Genomic DNA, 17,590 nt, shown 5'->3' with positions numbered 1-17,590 from the left:
GCAGAACACACAGCCTGTTTGTAGGAGGGCTTGCCTGGGAGGAGTGCTGGAAGAGAGGCGCAGTGAACCAGGGCCAAAGACTGCCCAGCTCTGAGAAAGACAAAACACTGGGGCTGGCGGGTAGCAGCTAAGGTGGAAAGGAAGCTGCAGCAAAGCGGCACAGACACTGCTGCGCCCCATGGCTGAGAAGCCCTCAGAGGAGAGAGGACTATGGAACAGGGCTGCTCCCCAGGATGCCTCCGTGAGTGATGGGCAGACACCTCAGTCATGGAGGGTGGGAGAGAATGGGACCTTTTCTTTCCTCCCTCAGGAACTTTAACTCACTGCCAAGACCACAAGCAGAGGGAGAACATGGCAGCAGAACTCTATTTCCTGGGCATCAGAGGGCTGAGGGGAAGAGATTCAGGAGACAAGGGTGGGTAGGGGGACTCTGAGGTCACTTCCTGCCCAGCGAAAGAGGGAACACAGCAGGGGGAGTGGGAGAGCAAGAAGCAGGCTCACAGCGGAGGAGCCCGATGTGGGACTCGATCCCGGTACGCCGGGATCACGCCCTGAGCCGAAGGCAGACGCTTTAACGACTGCGCTACCCAGGCGCCCCTGATGGAGCTTTTTCTGAATGAGACTCCAAAGCAGAAATGTGTTCACACACACCAGGGACTCTGCTGTCTCTCCTTCATCTGTGTGTCTGTCAAGCTCAGAGTCTCAGATGCAGTAAACTGATAGGATGGCAAGCGACTTTTATGGGAACATCAGAATTTATGTGCAAAACATTGCTACAGCAGGCAGACATAAGACCCCGGAGAGAGCTGGAAGGGACAGATAGCAGCCAGGGGGCCGAGAGGTTGGGGCACAAGTCCTCCACCTTTATCTTACATAAGAAATGTTTACTTGAGAAATGGCCTTTGGCTAAAATCGGGGTGTGGGTGGGATTTGAAGCAGGAGGCTAAACTGGAAGACAGAAAGGAGGCGGAGCCCACCCTCTATCTCCACCTCACCCCAACTGACCTTGCCGTCTTTGCCTGCCATGGGGAGGAGGGAGAAAAAGAAAGGTCTGAGGACTCCACACCCAACAGGGAAGGCCACAGGCCACCTAGTCCGGCCCTGAGTTGCTAGGACAGGACTTCAGCCTGGCCCATTCCTAGTTCACCCTGCAGCTGTGACAAACAGCCACTTCTGATGTGGGAATACAGCCAGTCCTTGCCTTGAAAGGACTCCCAGGAGCTGTGACTACAGTGCTCACAGCCTGAATAGGATATAAAGTCAGCGGTGCCTTTGGGGACACTTTCTGCCTAAAAGGTCTGACAATTCAGCCACCACAGCATGGGATGCCAACAACTGCCCAAATTCAACATCCAGGGATGCCTACCATTACCAATTTCCTTTTCTCCAATCCTGTTACTCAAGGTTCCAAGTGACAATCTTCCCCCAACATTTAAGGCATCTGGAACAAGAGAATGAGGGCTACATATCTAATGTCTAGAAGTTTTAAAGTTACCAGTCAAGCTAAGAACTTTAAAATAGTTTCTATTTTCTTATCTTGACATACCTTCCTCCCAACCTGAAAGGCCAGGTGTAAATTTAGAAATTCTAGAAACTTTTGGAGCAGCAGCTACAACGTGGTGGCACAGGGGAGCCAGCTTCCAGACCAAGTTATAGCCTGTCCCCCTTCTCTGCCCAACCCTAGCCCCACACGTGACTCACACACCCCTATGTGGTCATGCCATCCTGCCCACCCACATTCCATTTACACTCCACAGACAAATGCCCCTCTGGCCTGGGGCACCTGGAGTGGCAAGTGCTCTTGGCCCAGACTCCTCCGTCCATGGCCAAAAGCATAGCCAGAGGAGGACAAGAGGGGCCAGTTCTCGGGGCAAAGATGTGTGAGATCTGGTCTGACTATTTTGGTAAAGGCCCAGGCTCATCCTCTCAGCCAGGAACAACCCCTGCATGTTTCTGCCAGGCCCTGAGTCCTCAGCACATCACTACTCAAGGGCACGGATTCCTCATCTTAGAGTAAGGAACGTGGGCTCTGTGCTCCCTGAGTTCCCTTCTAATCTATGCTTCTGACAGGAATTTGATCAGAAATTAATACAAGGAGAAATTACAATGTAGCCCAGCAGGAGCCAAGCAGGTTACCTACAAATAAACCTGCCTTTGCTTTTTTGGGTGTCACCTGTCAGAAATTCAAGTGATGTTCTGACAGTCATACTGATTAAGATGTCAGCTGAATAGATATTTAAGTATTTGAAAAATACAGAGAATTTGTCAAAACCTCAGGAAGAGTCTAACAAATCCTTCCTGGGAGCCAAGGAAATATTTCAAATGGAACAGAGGCCATCCCCAACCCAGCAACGAATCCTCTTCCTCTGAAAGTCACCCTGCCTGTGCAGCTCCAGGAAGGTACAGTCCCTAGATGGTGGATGAGGTCCCTGGCCGGCCTGCGCCTGACTACTTAGCCTAGGGGGAGGGGTACAGCCCACAGCCCCAGGAGCAGGAAGCACCTCTCTCATCTGTCTTCCCATTCTGACGCCTCTTTCCCCAGGGCCCCAGCACCCTCCACCTTTTCAAAGCACTTATCTGGAAAGCAGAACCCACTTGGGCATAAGGTCACCTGCATATAATACTCCAGACCTCAAAATGTCCGACCTCCTTTCCTAAGCGACCCCCCCCCCCACCTGAAATCTAACCTGGGTAGCTTTTGGCCAGGTGTTTGTTCACAGAAGCAATTTCTGAGCTAACTCATATCTTACACCAATCGACTTCATATCCATCCGACAGACATTTACTTTTTTATAAACAAATAGGATGCATGTTAGCCCCAATGAATCTCTCTATAATTGCTAGAATTTCTGATAGTTTAACAGAATTAAATGGAAAAACTAAGCAGTGTGAGTGCTGGTGGCAGAAGTGGTGAGTGAGGTCAGGTGCAGAGCTGACCTGCCCGGAATACAGCCCTTTTCTTAGCTGCCCTGGATCTCCCCCAGTAGAGATCTCCTCCATCTCTGAGGGCACAGACCCTGGGCCCTCCTCCATCTCCACAGCCAGCTCCTGCCTTGGAGGCACCGGCAACTGAGGGGAGTAATATTCTTGGCAAGGTGGGAGTAGTATTCTGGAGTTCTATGCATGGGCTTGCTCTCTCACTTGGAAAACATATTTTGAAATATTTCAGACTGATCAGTTTATAGAGTACTGAACTCTCATGCACACCAGTAATTACCAAGAGCTCTGAAGCTCGCTCCCCTCACCTTCCCCTGTAACCTTCTCTCTTGTATTCCTCTCTGTTCCCCAGAGATGGCCCTTCTGCTAAATGAGGAGTTCATCTTTCCCAGGTTTTTCTGTATAATTTAGATCTTTATGGTAACAGTTCTAACATTAGACAAGATAAGTAGCTACGGTCTGTGGTTTCCATACTGCCCTGGCACTCTGGGGATTACTTACTCATAGCTGCTGCCGCAGACTGTCACCTGTACTGATTTCCCTGCTCTCCCATCAGGCTGCAATAACCTTTTGGAGGACCTCTGACCTCCACCACTACAGGGAAGTTTGACAGAGACTTTTGGATTTTATTTTCACACAAAGCACAGGTAGGCACTGTGTACACAGTGTAAATATACCCTGAATGGATGCTTGAGGTCAGCCTCCCTCTACACCTGGCCTGTCTTGCTCCATCCTAACCACCTGTCCCATTCATTAAAACCTACGCTTCTTTGCACGGTGACAGATGGTAAATAGATGTATTGTAGTGACCACTTTGCAGTGTACAAAATATGGAATTGTTGTGTTGCACACCTGAACTAATATAATGTTATATACCAATTTTACCTCAATTAAAAAAAAAAAAAGTCTAAGCTTCCCAGAGACCGTCTGTGTCACATTCCAAACTCCAAACCTGCAGCATGATGTGGGCTCCCAGTAAGTAGCGATGCTTGCTTGCTTGACTGAAGAAACGCATCAGTGTGAGAAGGGCAGCTCTGAGCGGAAAGATCAGAGTCAACTAGAACTTGTTAATAAACACACTTTTCCCTGCACTAAGAAACAAGAGAAAAACTGTATCCATTAAAAAATTGAAACCTTCCTAGGCAGGTTCTTCTTTTTGGGGGCCTCAATGATTTAAATGATTGAACTGATAAAACAGAAGGAATTCAGATCTGCTGATGGCTAATACCAAAGGTATCAGCTGATACCATGAAACACTGATTTACCTGAGGTCCAAAAATAGCATCACTTCAACAACAGCATCAAGATGACCATGAGGATGATAGGGACTTTCTCTGAAATCTCCCAACCGCATTTTGAATGGCTTTGTTGTGCAAAACTCCACATGAGAATAAGATGCAACTTTTCCAAGGATGGTGTCTTCCAAATATTGAGCATTAGCTTTTTGACAGCTATTTCCTCTCACATGCCAGGTACGTGGATGCTGTTTGGCATTAGAAGACAGTACGCCAGAGGCAGGGAAGAGAAAAGTTAAGGTCAACCCCCAGCTCAGGTATCCCCAGAGCACAGCAGCTTACGAAGCTCTCTCCAGTCAGGAGTCTGGGTCCAGGCTCCACCAATCTGAGATTGAGTTTTCTGGAGCCAAGAGCTGTGCTGGAGGGAAGCCCCACAGCACACTCTGCAGGGAAGGAAAGATTTGCCCTCACGGATGCTCCCATTTTCTCAGAGCCCTTGGGCTCCGCCTGCCCAAGCCCATGTCTTCCCAATTCTGGATCTCAACCACACTAGCTGCTGCTCTCACCTCTTGGGTCTCCTCCCTGGTTTCTCTTAAGTGCTCAGCAGCCTTTGAAGGAGCCCCTCACCTGTCATGTCTACCAGCAGGGCCTCCAGGACAGCCTGTTCTCCTCCGAAAGTGACAACAGCCTGTACTTCACCTACAGCGGCCAGTCCAACACCTTGGAGGTCCGAGATCTCAGCTACCAGGTAGAAGCACACCTGAGGACAAGGTGGGAGGAGTGGGCAGGGAAGGTCAAATGATTCCCCAAGTGGAAGGTAAGGATGAGACCACCCTGAGGGCCCTCTGCCCTCAAGGACAAAGTCCAGGCCACACTGATGCTTCACACGTTGGGTGAATGTACAGGACTCCCTCAGGTATGCATAATGTAGCTGGAGGCTGACAGCATAAGAGAACGAGACCTTTGTTAAAACATAAATTATGTGAACCCGTGGGGGGGAAAATCTCTCAAACTTTTTTTTAGCTTCAGATTTTGAAATAATTTTAGACTTTTGGGAAAGTTATAGAAATAGTAAAGAGTTCCCATATACCCTTTGTCCAGCTTCCCCTAATGTTAACATCTTGCATACCCAGAGCAAAACAATCAAAACTAAGAAATTAACAATGCCACGACACCACTCTATAGACTTCTTTAAGGCTTCACTAGTTTTGTGCTTTGTTGTTGTTATTCGTTTGCAAAATATACTGTCCTAATAAGACAGAATTCAAGGACTGCTGGCCTTTCAGAGGCTTTCAAGAACCTCTGGTCAGATTCAAGACTTCCATTTCCCAGACCCTCTTGGGGGCAAACCCCAGGCAGTCCAGGTGGAACACGCTAGGGATTCGAATGCTGAACCTCAGAGGCCCAACCCTGGCTTCCTGTGAGTTAGGACAAGCTAATGCGGCACACCATAACCTTTCTCTGCTCTGCCACTTGTTGTGTGATCTTGACAGAGATTTACACAATGCCTTGTACATAGTAAACACTTAATAAATCATTAGTAAATCAGTAACCTATTATCAAGTGAAGACATCATTTTATGTTGTATTTTCCTTTCTGTTCTGCTATTGTAAATGCTTCGCCTGTCTTAGCTTCAGACTTACAAATGGTAGCTTCAGGTTCTCGGCATAGGACCTCAACATGGGCTCCGCCTCCATGTTTGATAAAATCTTGGTGTGGGCCCCTCATCCTGCTGTCTATCAGCAGGAGGATGCCTCCTATACAGAGCTGAACAGAAGGTGCTGAAACCCTCTGACCACTCGGCTCTCTGAGGAACCTTCCAATGTCTCCCCACAGGTGGACATGGACTCCCAGGTGCCCTGGTTTAAGAAGCTGGCTCAGTTCCAGATGCCTTGGACATCTCACAAGGATTCTTGTGAGCTGGGCATCCAAAACCTAAGCTTCAAAGTGAGGAGTGGGCAGATGCTGGCCATCATAGGGAGCTCAGGTACCACTAAGGGCAAATAGTGAGGCGATGGGTTCTGTCTCTCCTGGAAAGCAAACTGGACCCTCAGACAGATGGTTGCTTCTCACAGAACCCTCAGCATAGCAGAGTGGGTGAGAGCACAGGTTCTGAGTCAGACAGACCTGGGTTCAAATTCCAGTTCCTCCATTTACTAGCTCTCAGGTAGTCGCCATCATTAGGAATCACGAGTGTGCCTCTTGAAGCTGCATCCAGGACTTGGTCCTTAGTTAACACCTAACATGGAGACAAAGCAACAGCCTTTCCAAGATCATCAGGCAGCTTCAGAATTCAAGGTTCTTCTCAGGGGACCCCTCCACCACCAGGGACATTCACTCATTCACTCACAACTGGGTAAGCACAGCCCCTGCTGCAACTCCGACTTCTCAGAGAGGCCAAGTCTTAGCGCAGCCTTCAACCACCTGCAAAGATCCAGATTCTTGGAGTGCCTCAGAGTCACTTCTGCAAGGCAAACTTAAAATTATACAACACCAGAGGTGAATGAGGCCTCAGAGAACAAAGTTCATGCTCTTCAATGTATTCTACCTTTCTTTCTCCTTACCAGTTTGAAAGCCTCTTTAAAGAAGGGTTTTTAAATTATCAGTATTCTACGTTATCCATATCTCTAGAGTGTCCTCCTGCTTCCCCTCAACACATGTACACCTTCATTCAACAGATGGGGAGACTAAAGTCTAGAGAAAGTGAGTGATTCACCTAAGGACATATATTTAATGTAGAGCTGGAACTAGAACTTTGGTCTTCTGATTCTCAGATCAAGGCGTTTCTTTCACATGGTATGAGAACACGTTATACCTTTTAATTAATCATTTCCAGAAGATTACTGAACTTTTGAACATCTCCAAATTTTTAGTCTTCTGATAGGGAAATTCTATTTATTGTCTAACCAAAGATCAAATAAGATAATGTGTGTCAATGCACTTTGTAACTTAAGTAACACCCACAGGTCAAGTCCTGCCCACTTTTGGCACTGCCTCTGCAATTCTGATTTAAACAAGAAAACAGAAGTCACTTCATAGGCCAATTTTATTTTTGTAACTCCTGGTGGCTTTTCTTGTTGTATCTGCTTTTCCTTCGTGAACTGAGAATCTGGGGGATTTGTGGGCCCCGTGGAGGCACTTCCACAAAGCCTGAGTCATCACAATTAATACTCCCTACACTTGCCCCTATAGCTGTTAGCATCCCTGAGGAAAGTGAAGTTTGGATAGAGTGAGCAGTCTCCAGGATTTCTGACTCTTGGTTCAAGGCTGTTTAGCTTCATGTTTACTTGACTGAAATTATTTAAATGATTTCTTCTGAAGATTTATTTATTTGGGGGGGGTGCGAGGAGGGGCGGCGGGGGTGGGAATCCTCAAGGTGACTCCCCACTGAGTGTGGGGCCGCCGCCAGGGGGCCCTGAGATCAATGACCTGAGCCAAAATCAAGAGTCGGCTGCTTAACCGACTGAGCCGCCCAGGTGCCCCTAAATGATTTCTTAGAAAGATTTATCAATTACACATCCTGTGGTTCTTACTCCACTTAAGAAAGAATGAAGAATGAATGAATGCTCAGCATAATTTATAAAATTTAACAGTCCCAGACACTTTGGCTGCTTCTGGAGAATCAGCAGTAGTGACAAAGTTGTTTTCCAATGAATGAATTTACTTAATTGGAGACTCCTGCCATTTTTTAAGGCTCTTGAATGCCTTTGGTGTTTTTTCCTGGTCCACAGAAGGTCTCCCCAGTTGCACTAGGTGGTCTCCATGGGAAAGGCCACCCATACCTCTCATAAAGTGTTTAGGAAATGTGGCCTTCACACTCCCGGATTGGGAATCCCACTGTATCTATAAATGTTGACAAAGTCCCCTGCTACTCAGAGCCTGGATCTGATGTCTGAGGCTCGGTAGGGAACAGGACCAGAGCCCTCCCCTCTGGTTTCTCTCCTGGCTATTTTGCTCCATTTATGTTCTCAGCGACCCTGAATGAGGGGTACCTGGGAGGCAGCATGCAGGTCCCTTTCTACTGTGTGAGCCTCTGGTCAGTAAGCAGAAGGATTATTGGGGAGGCTTCCTGAGTTTTGTTTTTTGCACTGGAGGCATGGGGCTTCTTGCAGGAAGCATGTGCATATGGCGAGGAGGGGTGGTTACATTTGTGTATTGACACTTTCCTTATTTGAAAACAAGTTGGAAAATTTGCTCCTGAAAGAAATTGATAGTAAAGAAACCAAACCCTCTGGGGGAATGAGGGGAATGAGACATAGAGCCTCATCCCTAGCTGTCTGCAAGGTGTTCTCACAGCTGCAGCCCAAATGGCATTCACAGCTTAAATGGCTGTCAAAGAGTCTCATCAAATGCTTCTGGAAACCTGATTCCAATCTGACACTTCCCCAAATCAATAGCAATCGCGGTCACTCAGAGGTGGATGGTGTTAACTTAGGGCAACAGATCACTTTTTCTAGAGAGAGTAAAAAGTATCACTGATAAAAATAGGAGAAAGACAGATACAGAGAAATACACATGTGTATACTGTGGTTTTGTTTTAAAATCATGTCCACATCTATTATTCCTCTATTTTTTCCTTATTTCCGAAAATAAGTTCCAGTTTTGCATTTTTAAAAAACACCCTATTTGTGAGATCAAGCCCCATGTTGGGCTCCTTGCTCAGCTGGGAGTTGGCTTGAGATTCTCTCCCTCTCCCTCTGCGCTTCCCCCCACTCGCTCCTCCCTCTAAAATAAATAAATATTTTTTAAAAACACCCTATTAATTTTCCAAAATTAGTCCTTCCCACAAACCCAGCTTCTGAGCCAATGTTGCTGGCACATTTACCACCCAAAAATAGTTAAGCTTCATAATGCAATTAACACCAGCCTTGCTTGAGAGAGAGAGAGAGAGGGACTTATTAGAGATGGAAAAGGGCATTTGCTTCAGGCACAGCCAGGGCCAGGACTCCAGCCCTCTCCTGCCATGCAGCCCCTGGCTAACTGGCTTGAACCTCCCCCCTCCCCCCCAGCGTCAACGTGCCTCCAGCTCCCCATTGATGCTCAAACTGGCTGCGGGTGAAAGGCCTGGAACTCCAGGTGCTGGGACTGCCCCACCTGGAAGCAAAAGCTGGGCCACTTTCCCTAGGAGCTAGTCACTTCTGCAAGGACGGTGCAGTCCAGGATGGCTAGAGAGTGTGTGGGCTGCCGTGGCTTCCAGGCTGGCCCCCCGCAGCTCTTGCTCTCAGGATGTCTCTGGTGGCTTCACAGGCTGTGGGAGAGTCTCTTTGCTGGACGTGATCACCGGCAGGGACCATGGCGGCAAAATTAAGTCTGGCCAAATCTGGATCAACGGGCAGCTCAGCACGCCTCAGCTGGTGAGGAAGTATGTGGCCCATGTGCGCCAGCACGACCAGCTGCTCCCCAATCTAACCGTCCGCGAGACCCTGGCTTTTGTTGCCCAGCTACGCCTGCCCAGAACCTTCTCCCAGGCTCAGCGTGACGAAAGGGTAACTACCTAACTCTGGTGACCCCAAGAAGCCACGACATCCTTCCCATCACCCACCCTCCCTCCCTGCCTCAGGGCCCAACCACAGGTCGAGTCTGAGCAGCCCAGCTCACCATCTTTCCAACCCTACGCTCAGCTCCTGTGTAAGCCGCCTGATCCCTGGCCCGTTCCCTTCACGGCACAGGACAAAATGCGTGAGGAGTGTCTCTCTACCTGTTTTCCTGTCCTCCGTGTGGGCAGAGAGCCCAGTTGTCATGTCCCCAGGTCGCGGCCGCGTTTCCAACATGGCGCCGTGCCCTGCGCGTGGGAGCCGCTCAGGACGTGCTGAAAGAAAGCAGGAACAAACACTGCGTGCGGCAGTGAAAGCTGGAGCGCAAACCCATTCGGAGGGGCAGGCGCCTTATGCCCCGGGACAGCAGCCGCACGGCCCCGAGCCGGGCGGGCAGCGCGGGTGTTTAAACCCCGGCCCTCCTCCGCAGGTGGACGACGTGATCGCGGAGCTGCGCCTGCGCCAGTGCGCCAACACGCGCGTGGGCAACGCGTACGTGCGGGGCGTGTCGGGGGGCGAGCGGCGCAGAGTCAGCATCGGAGTGCAGCTCCTGTGGAATCCAGGTGAGGGCGTGAGGGGGGGGCGCGGCGCCCACCTGGCTGGGCCCTGGCCAGCCGGAGTCCTGCCGGCTCACCAGGCCCCTCTCTCCGCTGGGAAGGAATCCTCATTCTGGATGAGCCCACCTCCGGGCTCGACAGCTTCACGGCCCACAACCTGGTGAAAACCCTGTCCCGGCTGGCCAAGGGCAACCGGTTGGTGCTCATCTCCCTCCACCAGCCTCGGTCGGACATCTTCAGGCTGTTTGATTTGGTCCTCCTGATGACGTCCGGCAGCACCATCTACTTGGGGGCAGCCCAGCACATGGTGCAGTACTTCACAGCCATCGGCCACCCCTGTCCTCGCTACAGCAACCCTGCCGACTTCTACGGTGAGCTGCTGGGCACCCTGCCCCGCCAGGGCCTGGTGGAGAGAGTCGGGAGGGAAACTCGGAGGTTTCGGGGGAGCAGGACCTGAAAGGGGGGCAGGCAGAGCGGGCTGTAGAACATGTGTCCCTTTGCCAAGTATCAAATGCTAGAAATGAGGGCCTGAATAAAGCAGCTCTGACATAGCTATCCTCCTGTGCATGATAGATAAGCCTATGAGAATTCCAATGGCTAAAGGAGATAGAATCCAAGAGGGTTTGGATCAATTTCTAGAATTGTGGTCTTTATTCAGACTCTGTAGGGAAACTTAGGATACCGAAGGTCAGGAGGCCACCAGGAAATCTTAAAGCTGTGCCCTGGTGCCCCCAAAGAAGCAGAGAGTCTGAAGGCGCTGGGTGGTAGAGGGGGCCCCAGGACACAGGGAGCTCAGGGCCATTTGGAGGTCTTGGTCAATGAATCTTTAGATAGGAAAGTTGCTCTGTCAGCATAGAGAGGCCTTTCTGCTTGGGGATCTGAGCTCTCAGCATGTAGCCCTCTGGGAAAGGGTAAAGCAATTTCTTCATTGCTGGGGAGACAGTTGTCTTTACAGGTGCCTGACCTGAAAGCAGATGCCTGCATCCTGAATGCTGAAGCGTGCTGTGGCTGCTGGCCAGGCCGCACAGCTTCACCAGCGCTGGGGGAGGCAGTAGCTATGGCTTGTCTAATATGTCACCTGGAGCCCCAGCCTTCCTCCCAAGATGGCCCAGTGTAGCAAGGGCCTCACCAATAACCATGACGACAGGGACCATGTCTTTGAGGGCAGACACTGGGCCCAAAGGCACCAAGCTCCAGAGAGTGTCCCTTGGACCCTAAGAGCCCTGCCAGGGTCATCTCCATCCTTACAGATGAGAAGACCAAAGTCTGAAGAGTTAAACCCCTTGCACAGAACTTGTAAGGCACAGAACTGGGACTCACAGCCAGTATATCTGGCCCCCTCCCTGAGTTCTGGTCCTGGGCCCACATCCTCCTCCCAGCATCCACTGTCCATCCCTCTCCCCAGGAGGACAGGCCGCTCTCTCCAGCCTGCCAGCCCTTGTGCACTCACACTGTGTGAACTCACATAGAGGACACCTGTCAACCAGGCCACGGGGAGCAATGTGTATGAACCCCAGAGGGAGGTTACCAGAAGCCAGATGTCCATAACAGACCTGAAAAAAACTTTTTCTTTATTATTTTTGTCATTTATTGTTTTGTCATTGTGTACCACCTACCTCTCTGGGGTACAGGGTCTGGCAGTACGCAGAGAGTCTGGTGTTCCAAGCTATAGGCTTGTACACTGAGGAGACATATTGCATTTTACAAAGACTCCTCCTGGACATTATCCTACCTTGGGACATGTCCTGAAGATGGCAGGAGGGAAGAGACAGAGGTTAAGAGAAGGAATAGTCGGAGGAGAACCACCCTCCAGCCTGGAGTAAAGCTGGGCTCAGGAGGGCCCTGGTTGTGACTGGGTGGGTGTGTCTTTCTGACATTGCAGGAACCCCATGAGAGTAGAGCTATGGCTGGGGCTCCCAGATGCTTCCCGCAAGTAACATGGAGGGCAGTGACAGCTCTATTTACAGTTGTCCAGACACTGGCATCTTCCAGCCAAAACATTCTCCCCTTTTAGGCAGGCTGCTTGGGGAGCCAGATTACTAATTTACACTGACAACTAGAACTTCCAGGTGCCCAGACTGCCCAGCTGCCTCATGGCCAGCTACCTTCTCCCCATGGGCAGGCACACCAGAGAGGCTGAGTCCTCATCTCAAGCTTCTCAAATGGTTTGAGTTGGAGCCAGGGTATAATTGTGCCATGACCTTTGGCTCCAAAGGTCTAATGTCTTACTTTCTGTCCTAGGGATGGCCCCGTAATGAGCCTGGGTGTTGGGTTGGGGGCTAGGACCCACAGAGCTCTGGCGTTGCCCTTCCCCTGCAGCAGACTTTCCCCTGAAGTGGATGTGGCCAGGTCCAGCAGGGTGGGAGGCCAGCCCTGAGTGTCTCTCTGCCTCTCTTTGCTCTGCTCATCACTTCATAGTCCATTCTCAGAGGGTGGGGAGCATGTCCTGGAGCCCCCAAGGGCTAACCAGCATTGTGAACTGGCCTTGCATCAAGCTCCTCACCCGTGAGCAGGTACAGATAACATGGCCCTGCATCCTCTCCTTACAGTGGACTTGACTAGCATCGATAGGCGAAGCAGAGAGCAGGAAGTGGCCACCAGAGAGAAGGCTCAGTCCCTTGCGACCTTGTTTCGAGAAAAAGTTCGTGGCTTCGATGACTTTCTTTGGAGAGCGGAGGCGAGGGCGCTGGGTGAGGGCACTTGTGCAGAGAGGTAAGGCAGGCCAGGGTGGCTCTGGGTGGAGAGCTCTTTGCAGAAGGCAGCCCGCCCCCACACCCCATGACACACTCTGCTTCTTGACAGCCGGGCCGTCCCCCAGGACACCGACCAGCCCCCGACTCCCACTGAGCTGCCCGGCCCTGTGCAGCAGTTTACCATGCTGATCCGGTAATTATCCGATCCGCCATTTCATCCCACTACCACCAGCCCTGCCCCACAAGTCTTTGTTGTATCCAATTAAGCCCTTTCTATCTAAAGTGAATTTGAAGGAGAAAGCAAGAGGAGGAATCATTTTTAAAAACCAGTATCAATCAAGACCAGCACTAGCCCTCTGTGCAATACAGAACACTCCTGTTACTTTTATTCTTTAAACAAAATCAAAGTGTCCTTACTGGCCAGATGATCGGAGAAATTACATAGGATTGTGGTGAAAAATTCAGACGATACGGAGAAACTCAAGTGGAAAAGGAAGGTTACCTGTCACATCAGCCCTCAGAGAAAACCAGACCCATGTGTTTGGTGTGAATGTTTCTAGATCCTCCCATGCACACAACATTTTAATACATAAAGGGGATCATACTCTGCATATTGTTCTGTAACCATTTTTTTGTTTTTGGCCTCATATAGAATAGGTCTCTACCTCTCATCTGGTTAGGTCTTCTTCAGCATTCCAATCTAGCCATAATTCATTTCCCTGCTAAGTGCTTATTGATGGTCCGGTTTTTTTCAGGCTTTTGCTATGACAAGTAACGCTGCAGCAACCATCCTTGTACATATGTCTTTACACACCTGATTGGTGATTTCCTTAGGATAATGTCTTTAAGTGAAATTGCACAGCTGATACGTTGACAATAAAGTAAATTATTTATTGTATAACTAGTGTGACACAGATGCTTTCATCAGTGATCCCATTTGAGCCTCACAGTCCTTGTGAGGGCGTAGTGCTATTCCCATTTTATAGTTGAGAAAAGAGAGCCTTGCAGAGATTACATGACATTGCCAGCGTGACAGGGCTGGTATATGTTGTTCCTTTGGCACCTTTTGTTTTGTAAGTCGTCAGATTTTCAACGACTTCCGAGACCTGCCAACTCTCCTTATCCATGGAGCAGAGGCCTGCCTGATGTCCCTGGTCATCGGGTTCCTCTATTACGGCCACGGGGCCATCAAGCTCTCCTTCACAGACACGGCTGCCCTCTTGTTCATGATTGGAGCTCTCATCCCTTTCAACGTGGTCCTGGATGTCATTGCCAAATGTGAGTGTGGCTTGCTCTCTGTGACCCACACCTGAAACAGCCAGAGGGCACGGTGTTGGTCACCCCTCTAAGCTGGTCCAAAGCCAGCCTGTGTTCCTCTGAACTGCTGGGGAGAATGGGTGTGCTGAATAGTTTCATCATGATTGCAAAACAAAAGGTGATGATTGTTTTTAATGTTCGCACATTAATATTACTATGCAAATGAAAGCAGATTACCCAGGAGTCTTAGGCATTCCTATTATAGCAGGAATTATACTTGACAGCAATGCACAAGTCACAGAATCACAAACATCTAAATTAGGATGGTTTAACTCTGCCTGTTTTTTAAAAATAGAAGACATTTAGTCAATATGACTATTTATAATTGTACAAAGAGAGACTCAAAAACAGAAACACTGAAAATTAATGTCACTTTCATTTTCCTTTTCTCCCCTGTTTTAGGTCACTCAGAGAGGGCAATGCTTTACTATGAACTGGAAGATGGGCTGTACACTGCTGGTCCATATTTCTTTACCAAGGTGACTGGTCAGGGCTGAGAGCAAGTAACCAGGTGGGGGGCAGGGGCAGAGAAAGCTACACTGCATTGTACAAAAGCTCAAGAGAAGTATTTTGCTGAACCGGGGGGCCATGCATCATCTGTGGTTACAGAAGTCACATCTGCTAGGGGAGTTTCAGAGACTTGATATTTTTAAAACATTTACCAGCAGACTGGGACTGTGGACTAGGAATGACACTTTCCTGGTCAGCAGAAACCTTAAAAAAAAAAAAAAAAAAAAGAAACAACAACAACAAAAAAAGTGGGAAACATCCAGCATATTTCAGCTCTCTGATCTCACGACATCTCCAGGAAGCAGGTCGGCAAGTGTTATTACCCTGATTTCCAGGAAGCGGAGGCTCAGAGAGGTTATGCAGCTGTCTCAAAGCCCCACAGCTGTTAGGTTTCGGCAGGCAGGATGGGAACTTGAAACAGGAGAACAGTACCTCACTGCCATTTTCACCAGGCCACACGGCCTCCCTGGGGAAAACTGCTCTGAACTGTCCCAGGTGGAGCCCATGGCGTCTACAGGGGGAAACCAGCAGGGAGCTCTTATTCCAGGGTCCCACAGCCGCGCCCGCCAGCCCTCCTGCTCCAGCCTGATCATCAGGGGCAGGGAAGGTTGGCATCATGGAGGATTATTATCTTTAAACATCGAACGAACAATGACAGTGAAGGCATTAGCTCCCCATCCTTACAAGGGCTGTTCTTTGCAGATCCTAGGGGAGCTTCCGGAGCATTGTGTCTACATCATCATCTATGGGATGCCCACCTACTGGCTGGCCAACCTGCGCCCAAGCCTCGAGCCCTTTCTGCTGCACTTCCTCCTTGTGTGGCTGGCGGTCTACTGCTGCAGGATCATGGCCCTGGGTGCCGCTGCCCTGCTCCCCACATTCCATACATCCTCCTTCTTCGGCAACGCTCTCTACAACTCCTTCTACCTCACCGGGGGCTTCATGATAAGCTTGGACAACCTGTGGACAGGTAAGGCCTGCTTCCCTCCCCTTGTCAAGCTTTTTGCGGCCTTCTGGTGCTGGATGAAGCCTGCTTTCATCTGGGGATGAGAACTCACCATTTAGATCCAAGTTAAGCCTGGTTTTTCTAAGAGCCGACTGTCCTGCTTGTCAAAGGAATGACGCTATGAGAGGGTGCAGATGGCGCCTTCTTATATCCCCCAGCTGACACCTGGAGGTCACCCTTGACTCTCCCTCACTCTCCACATTCACCAGTGAGCCAGGTTTGTTCTGCCTCCCACATCTTTCTGGAATGTCCGCTTGCCTGATCTCCCACCCCTGGCCTTATTGTCAGGTCTCAGACCACTGCAGTGGTTGTGACCTTGGTCCTTCTGTGTCCCTCTCAACCCTAGCCCATGCAGAGGGCACTTTGTAAGGTGCAAATCCATGTCATTGCTTTTTTCAGGCCCTGTGGGGGGCTGCTTACTTCCTGCTGCCCCCACCTTGCTCTTCTGAAGTCCCCAACACACTCCACGCACGCACATCTGAGACTGTGTGGCTGTTCTCTGTAGGGCGCTGTCCAGCCCCTCCCCAGCTTCCATGGCTGCTCTCTTCTCCTGACCAGCCAAGCTGGGCTTGTTCCTTCCTCCTGCTCCTGGCCCTGTGATACTCCTGTGGGATCAGGGCACAGACTCAGAAATCTCAGCTGTGCCTCCATGAAGCTGAGCACATGCTGGGATACCTAATACATTACTCTCTCAAATTGTTATCGATCCAACATGTGGTGACCCCCTCAGCCACCTGGCCCCCTCCACTCCACTCCATGTCCCAAGCTGTCACTCTGGCCCTTTCGCCCTCTCCCTGCCCTCCTGCCACCTGGAGGCAGAGCCGCCAGGGCCCTGAGTTCGGGAGGGCTTCCCAGGGAGCAGGTGGTTAGCCTGTGTGAATAACATGGCTCTCACTGTCTCCAGTGCCCGCTTGGATCTCCAAAGTCTCCTTTCTCCGCTGGTGTTTTGAAGGGCTGATGCAGATTCAGTTTAAAGGGAACACTTACCACATGCCAGTCGGCAACTTCACCATCTCTATCCCGGGAGACGTAGTAAGTAGCTGAGGCCTTCAACTTTAAATAGATAACATCCATCTGAATGTTTTCTCAGTGAGTTCACTGAGGTGTGTGTCCCCAGATTCTCAGTTCCATGGGCCTGAACTCGTACCCACTCTACGCCATCTACTTCATCCTCATTGGCATCGGCGGTGGCTTCATGATCCTGTACTATGGGGCCCTGAGGTTCATCAAACAGAAATCAGATCAAGACTGGTGATTCATGCCCAGGCTCCTGCTTGCTGGTGGGGACTTGAGGAGACCCTTCAACTTCACTCCTTTCCTTCCTCCCAAGGAGCCCCATCCCAGGCACCAGGAGGATGGCACAGGGAGCTCAGCTACACCCGCCCTCAGCACTGCAGTGGCACAGGCTGGCCACAGGATGGCAGTAGAATAAAGACAGTAGAAGGGATTTCTGCTCACTGGCCAGAACTTGAAATTCCTGGGAAAGTAAAAACCGAACTTGGGGACACCTACAATGTTGCTAATTTATTTCCCTTTCATATGTATTTATATAGGCAACTCAGTGCAGGATGGGTGCAAGTTAGGTATGAATTGAGTAGGCTATGCAAGAAGTCCTGGATCCAGAGGAAACAATAACATTGCCTAGCGAAATGTTTGGCCTTATCTTCCGGGCTCCCCAAACTCTTGTGTTAAGTCACTCTTAATACAGAAAATGACCTAAGACATACCAGTGAGATGCCATCCTTTCTTATTGTGTGGGATCATCGGTTCCAAAAACCAAACGGAACAATTAAAAATTTAT

General features: G+C 49.9%; 1 protein-coding gene across 1 annotated transcript; it reads left to right on the top strand.

The window, feature by feature from the left end:
- Positions 1-178: 178 nt before the first annotated feature.
- ABCG8 (ATP binding cassette subfamily G member 8) lies at positions 179-17,442 on the top strand. Its single transcript, XM_008699813.2, has 13 exons — positions 179-241; positions 4,819-4,920; positions 6,009-6,159; positions 9,420-9,658; positions 10,137-10,269; positions 10,365-10,634; positions 12,813-12,975; positions 13,066-13,149; positions 14,035-14,234; positions 14,676-14,752; positions 15,486-15,753; positions 16,694-16,821; positions 16,907-17,442. Exons 1-13 carry the CDS (start codon positions 179-181, stop codon positions 17,042-17,044), a joined length of 2,016 nt encoding a protein of 671 aa, XP_008698035.1. The 3' UTR covers positions 17,045-17,442.
- Positions 17,443-17,590: the final 148 nt, after the last annotated feature.

Source organism: Ursus maritimus, unplaced genomic scaffold (genome assembly GCF_017311325.1).
Source record: "Ursus maritimus isolate PB19 unplaced genomic scaffold, ASM1731132v1 scaffold_6, whole genome shotgun sequence".
Classification (NCBI taxonomy): Eukaryota; Metazoa; Chordata; class Mammalia; order Carnivora; family Ursidae; genus Ursus; species Ursus maritimus.
This window is presented reverse-complemented; position numbering and strand designations above follow the sequence as displayed.

What these genes read in the sequence shown, in the direction of transcription:
- ABCG8 (XM_008699813.2), top strand. Translation starts at nt 179, where the DNA reads ATGGCTGAGAAGCCCTCAGAGGAGAGAGGACTATGGAACAGGGCTGCT. An exon ending in GAGGGCACTTGTGCAGAGAG is followed by an intron (nt 12,976 to 13,065) that starts GTAAGGCAGGCC and finishes GCTTCTTGACAG; the next exon opens with CCGGGCCGTCCCCCAGGACA. An exon ending in GTCCATATTTCTTTACCAAG is followed by an intron (nt 14,753 to 15,485) that starts GTGACTGGTCAG and finishes TGTTCTTTGCAG; the next exon opens with ATCCTAGGGGAGCTTCCGGA.